Here is a 9,165-nt window from a genome sequence, read left to right as displayed (position 1 = left end):
GTAGTTTCCTGTGGGGCTCCTCTGGGGGGGGCCATGGGGTACACTTGGTGGCCTGGGAGAGAGTATGCCTTCCTCTGAGGGAGGGTGGTTTGGGGGTGCAGTCTCTATTGGCGAGGCGGGAGGCGCTCCTGGCGCGACGTGCAGTGCAGACTGTTTTGGAGCCACATGGTTTCTGGTGTCAGGTCATGAGAGCGAGATATGGTCGGCCAGGCTCAGCTGGGCAGGTGGTGGGTGGCCGGAGGGCATCTTTCATATGGCGTGAGGTTGGGAGATATATACCTATTGCACTGGCACATACTAGGTGGCTGATTGGCGATGGACGGAGCATTGATGTGATGGAGGACCCTTGGGTGGATGCACTTCCGCTGAGGCTGTGGCCGACGATGATCAGTGATGAGGGGCCTGTGGGGCTCCAAGTGCATGACCTCCTTATGCCTGGGGAGGCAGAGTGGGATGTCGACAGGTTGGGCCAGTTCTTCGGAGAGCACTTAGCAGAGCGGATTCGAGCCCTCCCCATCCCGGGATCGGGAGGTCCAGATGTTAGGGTTTGGAGCACCACTTGTAGGGCCAGAGTCAGGGTTGGTGAGGTCGCTCGGGTTCTTCAGCAGGAGTCAGACCTGGGTAGGGACTGTGGCTGGATATGGAGGTTCGGGCTACACCAGAGGGTGGCACTATTCCTCTGGAAGGTAGCATGGGATCGTCTGCCGACGAGCTTGGAGTTGAGCCGTCGGGGAGTTAGCATTCCTCCTTTGTGCCAGTATTGTGAGGCAGATGAGTCAGTGGATCATGTACTATTCCAGTGTGTCTGGGCGAGGGGGACTTGGAGGTTATCAGGGATTCCGGAGGCGGTCTGGAGACGGAGGGATAGTTTTTTGGAGGAGGTCCGGCGTTGTTCCATCTCCACCCAGATGAGGTCTGTGGCTATTAGGGCGTCCTGCACAGCTTACCAGGTATGGATGGCCAGGAACGCCCGTGTTTTTGGTAGGCCTAGCCTGTCCCCACGATTTGTGATGGAGCGGGCTCGGGCTCAGGCAGTAGAGTTTCTTTCTGTAGATCTGCATCATAAACCTTTGACAGCTAGGGACATCTGGGGCCCCCATTCTGCTTCGGCAGCCACTCACACGGTGTTTTTCACCTGGGAGCCCCCACCCCCAAGCTTCCTCAAGGTCAATTTTGACGGCTCAGTCTTGGATGGAGGCAGGAGAGGAGGAGCAGGTTTTGTTATTAGGGGCCCAGGCTCCAACATGGTGGCAGCAGGGGGTTGTCAGATCTTCGATACCTCGGTCCCAGGGGCAGAGCTGCGGGCGGCTTGGATGGGATTACGGTATGCGCGACAGGTACTTCAGGCGAGCTCTATCCTCCTGGAGGGTGACTCAGCCACCGTGATTAGTTGGATCCGGGAGGGCCCTCATAGTGATGGAGGAGTTCACCCTTTACTCCGTGATATATGGTTGATGGTGAGTGAGGGGTTTTCCCTTCAGGTTATGCATGTATATCGTGAGGCGAATGGGGCGGCAGACTGGGTGGCGGCGTATGTTGCGAGCCACTCAGGAGGCACCCTTTGGGTTGGTGGGGATGACGTGCCCGGAGCATTCCGGGACCTTTTGTATGCAGATTCTGTTGGGTGTGTTCGTACCCGAGTAGTATGAATTGCCCGTTTTAGCAAAAAAAAAAAAAAAAAAAAATATCCCGAAACACTTTCAATGGCTATTTCTAAGATATATTGACCGTTATTTGGAGCTATATTGAAGGCTATACTGAGTGAAGACCATTTAGTTCATCAGTTATGGCTGCAGCATGAAAAGTAGTGGAGCTTTGTTTGCTACAGGCTGCCACACTCTGACACAATTGATTCAGAAATTGGATATCAATTCACAATCCTAACCATGCCATTTCTTTGCAGAAAAAATATTAAAAAGTTCAAGCATGCAGGCAGGATTCAGGAATTCTCTGCTGCATTCAGCATTTGGAGACAGCCTTGTTCAGGCCGGCAGTCTTATTCTCTCATTCCATAGAGTGATTTCCCCAACAAAAGGTATGCTTACAACGTCTCAGACTTGCATGCAAAAGTAGCAGGCTAGCAGCATCAAACAAATCAATATAAATCTTAAACACCCTGATGGCCTCTCTGTATGGATACATGTCAGTGAGGCTAGATTGGTTGCCCACCATTGGAGTCCATTACACTGGAGCACCACCTAATCAACACTGCATCAAACCGAGACAAAACTACAGGAACATCTAAAGGCCCACAACCAGAAGGAAGCAACAAAATTTAATATTTATGAGTTTTTGCCAAACGCCCATCATCCAGAATGGTCCCATTCCGAGGAGCAGAATGACCACAGACATTAGTTGTCATTTGCCTGTGGCCACACTTGGGAAAGTAGGCCACAACAAAAGACATGCATCCATATGGGAATCACATGTTGCCCAAAGCGCTTGGCTCTTTCTGCATGGAATCATCTCACAATCTACACAATATGGAATTTGGACATTATTCTGACGCACAAGGATCAAAGAAAAGAAAAAGTTACACCAGCTGGTTTCATCTGTTTCCTCTCTAATTGTCTCAAGAGCCATAAAGAGATCACATGCTCTTACCCCCTACAAGGGTAAATAAGCCCAGTCAGACATAAAACACATTACAAGATCCAAATCCTATGTAAAGGACAGCCAAATGGTTCTGCATCAGCAACACATTTCCCTTTCTCTTCAGCCAAGGACTTTGGATTCTTTGTTAAGAAAATTCGACAGGAACAAGCCACTTTCAGCAGCTGCTATTCAACTCTTGAAGGATGGCCTCCATTGTTGGCCTCTGGTTTGGAGATTCACTCGTGCAAAGTAAAGCAATGCTTGCCAATTTAGCTGCCTCTGGCTTGGAGAAGTTGCCATTTAGATTCTCATCAATAAGGTCTTCAAGATTTCCAGACTCGGCTCCCAGCCGTAAGTGAGTGGTCCTCTTCCCTGTTAAAATCTGAAACACAATGATGCCAAAGGCATACACATCACTCTTCTCGGTAAGCCGGCCAACAGTAGTGTATTCAGGGGCCAAGTAACCCATGGCAGCACTGGCTTTGAGGGTCGAAAAGACAACATCATCGGCCAAAAGCTTGTACAGGCCGGAGCCAGAGAGCAAAGGATTAAAATGATAGTCGATAAGGACTTTCTCCGCCGATATGCTTTGGTGAACCAGAGAGGGCTTGTTTGTCTTGTTGCTGTGCAAATACTCAATGCCTAGATAAGAAAGAGAAGAAGATGAAGTTATACAAAGGTGGTAGAATTGAGAAGGAGCCATTTGAATTTCAATGTAATCTACGATGCCTATTAATCTCATGATTCATAGAGAGAACGATAAATATAGAAAATTAAGCCAGTATCCTGCAAAATGTGTTTTAATGAGTTCGGAGACTGCAAAATGAAGTCTCAGCAAAGATGTATTCATTCAGTAGAAAGGACTCATTAATATTATATTTTCTTCACTTCAAATTCAATTTCAGAAAAGATGATAATATGTAAAGGAAAATTCGCAACAAGCATCAAGGAATCAACCTCAATCAAAATTTACTGTTTCATTTAGTTTCTCATATCACACACTCTCTGAACTAAATGGACTATTCTTAAAGGAACAAATAAAGATGAACAAAAGGAACCATCCATCAATTGTTATATGTAACTATAATACCTTTGGCAATGCCTTTGATGATAGAAACTCTTGCGGGCCAATCTAGAATTCGGCCATTTTCATCGCCCTTCACATCCAGATACCGTGACAAGCTTCCATTAGCAACAAAATTGTAAACAAGGAAGCATTCTCCCCTTCCTGTCGAACAGCAAAATCCTCTCAGCCCAACAAGATTCTCATGTCTCAGCAAAGTCAGTATCTTTAACCCCTTGAGGAACTCAGCCTCTTCCGATTTACAGCTTGTCTTGCTGATTCTCTTCACTGCAACCATGGTCCCATCTCGCAGGATCCCTTTATAAGTTGCAGCAAAGCTGCTCTTTTTTCCAAGAAAGTTAACATCCGAGAAGTATTGAGTCGCAGACTCCACCTCCTCCAGATTGAATCTAAAGCTCTGTAACACTTCCTGAGAGAACCCAACGCTGCTCCTCCCATCAGCCAAAGGATCCCACCCATTAGAGTACTCAAGGCTGATGAGGGGAGAAACACTCCTTTGGTAAAAGTCCTTGGTCTGATCGGCGCTAAGCCTTCTATCTGAGACCTCCGATGGACTGCCAATCTTTTGCTTCCTGCGTCGATACCAGGAAAAGGCCAAAAGGCCTGAAATTGTTCCTCCAAACACAACTGCAGCAATGGCAACAACAATTGCTACAGCTGATTTTGAAGAGTTGGAGCAGTGGGTATTGTTGCAGTGCACGTTGAGATTAGCTGAATATGGATTCTCCTGCGGTAATATACCAGCACCAGGCCTATTGGGATTGAAGAGATCAGAAGAAGTGCAAACTCTCAGAGAAGGGAATCCATTTCCACAAAGATCAGCATTATTCCCATACTGAAATCCATCAGCCAATCTCTTTAAATCTTCAACCAAATGTCTTGAATCAGTTCACAAAGGTAGCTTAACAAAGCAATAATGAAGAAATCAAGCTTAACAAGAAGAGAGCAAATTACCAGAAGGAACACTGCCAGATAGTGTATTGTTCCTAACATCAAACACTACCAACTGGGAGAGTTGAGCTAGCTTAACAGGGATTGAACCAAAAAGCTGGTTAAAGCTTAAATCCAATCGCATCAACTGAGTTAAATCCCCTAAGCTTGCAGGGATTGCACCAGTCAAGTGATTCGACTGCAGGGCAAGAACATTAATCTTCTTCAAAAGCCCCAGTTGGGTGGGTATACTCCCAGACAACTGGTTACAACAAAGCTGCAGAACTACACATGGAAAGAATGCAAGCAAGAAAAAATAAATGTGAGAAACTGAATTGAAAAAAAAGAAGAAGAAAACTTAAAACCAATTTGAAGATGCTAACTCGAGAAATTTTTAAAAAGATGCATGAAAGACAGAGATATTTCTGAATGTTAGTCAATGAAATTAAGATTGAAGAACTTAAACAGAGGAAACACAGATGTACAGAATGCAAGAAAATCTCAAATGCAACACCAAAATTTAACCTTTTTCACTTAGGCTGATTGCAGAAGAGCTTTAGTCAAGTTCACCACAAAACTAAAACAAACAGCACAGAACAGAGAAAACAAGAATTCTCTAGAGAAAATAGTGATACCTAATAAATCCAAATGCTCCCAGAAACCAGAGCCAAATCCATTATTACTAACAGAAAACACCAGATGACGACGGAAATCTTTAAAAAAATGAAAAATGCCAAAAAACTACTACTTTGAGGTTCTGTATATATTAAAACAAAGGAATCCGCAATCAAATTCCGTTCTTTCTTCGGTCAAATCATTGAAACGTACCATATCTTCTCTAGTTTACTAACTTAAAACTCCAAGAAAGAAACTCCAGGCAGCAAGGTGAGAAAAATGCCAAAAAAGCTGCTTTTCTTGAGATAAAACATCGAAAAGAAGTCCAAGTCTGCAATCTTTCTCCATTAAATCATCCAACGTACTATGTATACTTATACTCACCTTGGAGACTGGCCATGTTGCCGATTTCCTCCGGAATAACGCCGGAGAGGTTGTTGACGTCGAGGTAGAGGTCGCTGAGCTCGTTCAGGTTAGCGATCTCTCTGGGTATCTTCCCGGAGAGCGCATTGTAGTGGAGGTATAGTCCAGAGAGGTACCGGAGCTCCGCCACCGCCGGCGAGATGGAGCCGGCGAGGCCCTTCCCCTGGAGCGAGATGTTGGCCACCTTCCCGTTCTCGTTGCACGCCACGCCCTCGAAGCTTCCCCCGCACGGGTCCCCGTCGCTCGTCCATGTACTCAGGATCCGCCCCCCCGGGTCCAACGCCGCTTTCACCTCCATGAGCGCTCTCAGCTCTGCATTTCCCCAGATAGTCTCTGGGTGGAGAAGAAGAGAGAGTAGGAGAAGGAGAAGGCACTTGAAAGAAGCCAAACCCATGGAGAAGGACAAGAAGCTCGCTCTCTCTCTCTCTCTCTCTCTCTCTCTCTCTGGCTCTCGAGTCTTCTCTCTCTTTTGATGGAGTTTTTATTAGGAGCAGGGGAGAGGAAGGAAGACAGTCATGGAGAGAAGGCTGCGGAGAGAATCCAAAGCAATGGAGAAGACGAAGTTATCTCTCTCTCCTGAGTCTTTTTTGTCCTTGGCCGGTGGAGTTTTTATTGGGAGCGGAGGTGAGAAGGGAAAAGTCGAGCGCGCAGTTATCCTTGGAGGAAAGAAAGGAGGGGCCGAAAAAGCCAAGGATGGGATCATGGGAGGGAGAAAAATTTATATAAAGGAGAAAGTAGGTAATTAAGAAAGGGGATTGGGGTGTGTATCTTCTGCGCGAAGGAAGGATTTACATTCGTTCCCGCGAATCCACCGTTGCCGCGCAATAGTCGCTTATGAACGAAATAGGCATTGCCCGACGGAGGCGGAGCGCATCATTTTTTTTAAAAGAAGAATCGATCATAATAATCGATTGAATATAAGAGAAAGAACGAAGGAGGATAGGAGCTCTCTATTCTACAATATTTGTCGAATGATGGAAGACTGTAGTATTTTTAGATAGTGTATGTATATCAAAAGACGAACAAAATTGCAGGCTGAATCACCTTCTATACTGTATAGCATTTCGAAAAAAAACTCTTGGATACATAAGAGGGTCTCTTTTTTTACCGTTCTATCAAATTCTCACTCATTGGCTGCATGTATACCATAGATGAGCATCCATGAATTAAAAAAAAAAAAATTTGTAGTGCTGGGAGCTCTGTGCCAAACAACAGTCCACGGGGTGAAAACAATGAGTGATACCTTCGGGCGAAAGATACAGCTCGACCCGTGAGAAAGAAGCAAGATAGAGGACAGATAAGGATTGTGAGTTAAGTCCACGACAAAGTTGAAACCTTTGGAAATGGCATAGCAGGTACAGATGATGTTGAATTTGGTCTGATGGTTTGAAGACCATCTGATGAGTTTGTTTGCAATTACTGAAGCTGGAGGATAGCTGAGGGAGAACGGTATCCGGAGTTGCACCTGACGTTACTCCGGATTCGCGTGGACTGTTGTGCAAGCTCTCTCTCTCTACTTGGCGATTTGGAGTCTCCGCGAAGGGATCGTGTGGGTTACTGGGTTCAGCTGTTTCCAGGTGGATAGGTGGCAGCATTATTGTGAAAATAAATAAATAAGTACTGTTTGGCAAAATTTTTGGTGAACTAAAAAATACTTTCTATCCCTTCAAAAATATTTTTGAATGATATAGTGATATTTGGTATAAAATCAAAAAAATATTGTGGTTTTATGAGAAAACTGAAAACGCCTATTTAAGAAAAGCTCTAAAATAAAGCTTCTTCCAAAAAATACTTTTCCAATTAATGTCGGAAAATTGTTTTAGTTTTCATAAAATTCTTCTAATGACCAAAATGTCTACCAACAAATCTCATGATTACATATTATATTATATCATATAATATCATAATATATTACAAATATAATATAATATAATAGTAAATTAATAAAAATATTATATTATATTATTACATTATAATAGTATAATGTTTTATATTATTATAGTAATACATAATTATAATATAATATATTCATATTATAATAATAGTATAATATACTACTAATAATATAACAAGATAATATAACAAATGCCTTGATCTTTAAAGACTTTTACTGCTGTCACACCATCCTTTAAAGGAGATGGATATGGGGGTATAGGACTAAGCTACAATGGAAGGATGCAACGCTAGGCTATGGTAGGAATATAGTACTGGGCTATTGTATGGGTATAGCACTAGACTATGGTAGAAAGCTAAGTTATATCTACTCCTAGAATAAATGACTATGGTAAATGTAAATATAAAGATAAATTTACTGGATTAATTATCAAAGAATTCTTCAAAAAATATAATTTCACTTATTTATATTAATAATAATAACTGTCCATAAATACAATAACTACCCACTTCGATAGTTGCTTTCTATGACTGGTCTTCACTCTTGGTAGTTCTCATAACAGTTGTCAACCCTCTTCCTGCTATGCATAAACATGATCATTCTGCAACTATGAGACTAATAGTCATATCTTATTGGCTTTCAACTTATCTCAACATAGCTTGTGTTGATCGTCTTCCCTTATTCAACCAATAAAGGAATCCTCTATTCTTGGGAATCTGAGACCAATACGATTGCCTGAGTCTTCTGCCCATCATCTTTCACATCCAAGACTTGACTTTCAGTCAACTTCTCCACATCACGGCTGAATTCTATTTGTTTGTCCTGGATCCCCATCCTTAGTGTGATTTCATAGTCGAAATTTATCTAGACTTAGAAGAGCCATATGATTCTCACCCACTTTGATTTGATCAACTTAATCCATGTGGCACTTGATCCGATCGTAAGCTAGATAGTTGAAATGTGATATAAACAATGCCCTCCACATCTCGTTGGCTAAGGATCACAAGCTAATGAGATACTCATCATCGCCTCCTCAATATGTTTAAAATAAAAGTCTTGCAGTTCTACTTTTGATATGCTGACCAAGGGTCGCCTTTTATCGAAGCATCTACATTAAGCAATTCACTCATTTCTCTTTTGATTCCACTAAACCTTCCTCTCCTATCATGTCTCCTCATGTAGAATACTTTTGGGTATTAAAATAGCCTACACACTGGTTGAAGGATCCTTCAAATTCATTGAAATTCAACATTATCTTTCATATTAATGGAGATTTTGATTTACCTTCTAGTAAGGCATGCTTCTCCTCTATAAATAGGCCCTGCATCTCTGTCTCTCTCTCTCGTACTCATTCTTTTTATTCTTTCTGACTATTCTTAAGCCTCCTATTCTTCCTTCCCTTACTACGGTGAGTGAGTTTGAGTATGGGCTGGCGCTTTCAACTCCCAACTGGTTTGCTAAATTAGAATACTGTTAGAAAAGCAAAATGCTAGCATTAATAAGTGATATTGTCGAATTGGAATACCATCACCAACAGCTTGCTACTTGGTTCAAGGTTTCCAAATTGGCAGACTCAATATCTTGCCAATAGGCTTTTGGCTATTCCTATGCTCTCACCTTCTTC

At 43.0% G+C, this 9,165-nt stretch overlaps 1 protein-coding gene across 1 annotated transcript; it reads right to left on the bottom strand.

Annotated features, from left to right (window-relative positions):
* Nucleotides 1–2,429: 2,429 nt before the first annotated feature.
* On the bottom strand, nt 2,430–6,336 carry LOC120107149 (LRR receptor kinase SERK2-like). Its single transcript, XM_039120324.1, has 4 exons — nt 5,609–6,336; nt 4,634–4,894; nt 3,686–4,543; nt 2,430–3,237 (listed from the first exon to the last, which is right to left on the bottom strand). Exons 1-4 carry the CDS (start codon nt 6,039–6,041, stop codon nt 2,771–2,773), a joined length of 2,019 nt encoding a protein of 672 aa, XP_038976252.1. The 5' UTR covers nt 6,042–6,336; the 3' UTR covers nt 2,430–2,770.
* Nucleotides 6,337–9,165: the final 2,829 nt, after the last annotated feature.

The sequence above is a fragment of the Phoenix dactylifera genome, unplaced genomic scaffold (assembly GCF_009389715.1).
Source record: "Phoenix dactylifera cultivar Barhee BC4 unplaced genomic scaffold, palm_55x_up_171113_PBpolish2nd_filt_p 000776F, whole genome shotgun sequence".
Taxonomy (NCBI): Eukaryota; Viridiplantae; Streptophyta; class Magnoliopsida; order Arecales; family Arecaceae; genus Phoenix; species Phoenix dactylifera.
Note: the sequence above shows the minus strand (reverse complement) of the source record. Positions and strands in the feature narration are given on the sequence as shown.

What these genes read in the sequence shown, in the direction of transcription:
- LOC120107149 (XM_039120324.1), bottom strand. Translation starts at nt 6,041, where the DNA reads ATGGGTTTGGCTTCTTTCAAGTGCCTTCTCCTTCTCCTACTCTCTCTT. An exon ending in ATCTGGCAGTGTTCCTTCTG is followed by an intron (nt 4,544 to 4,633) that starts GTAATTTGCTCT and finishes ATTTGGTTGAAG; the next exon opens with ATTTAAAGAGATTGGCTGAT. An exon ending in CATCAAAGGCATTGCCAAAG is followed by an intron (nt 3,238 to 3,685) that starts GTATTATAGTTA and finishes TTTCTTATCTAG; the next exon opens with GCATTGAGTATTTGCACAGC.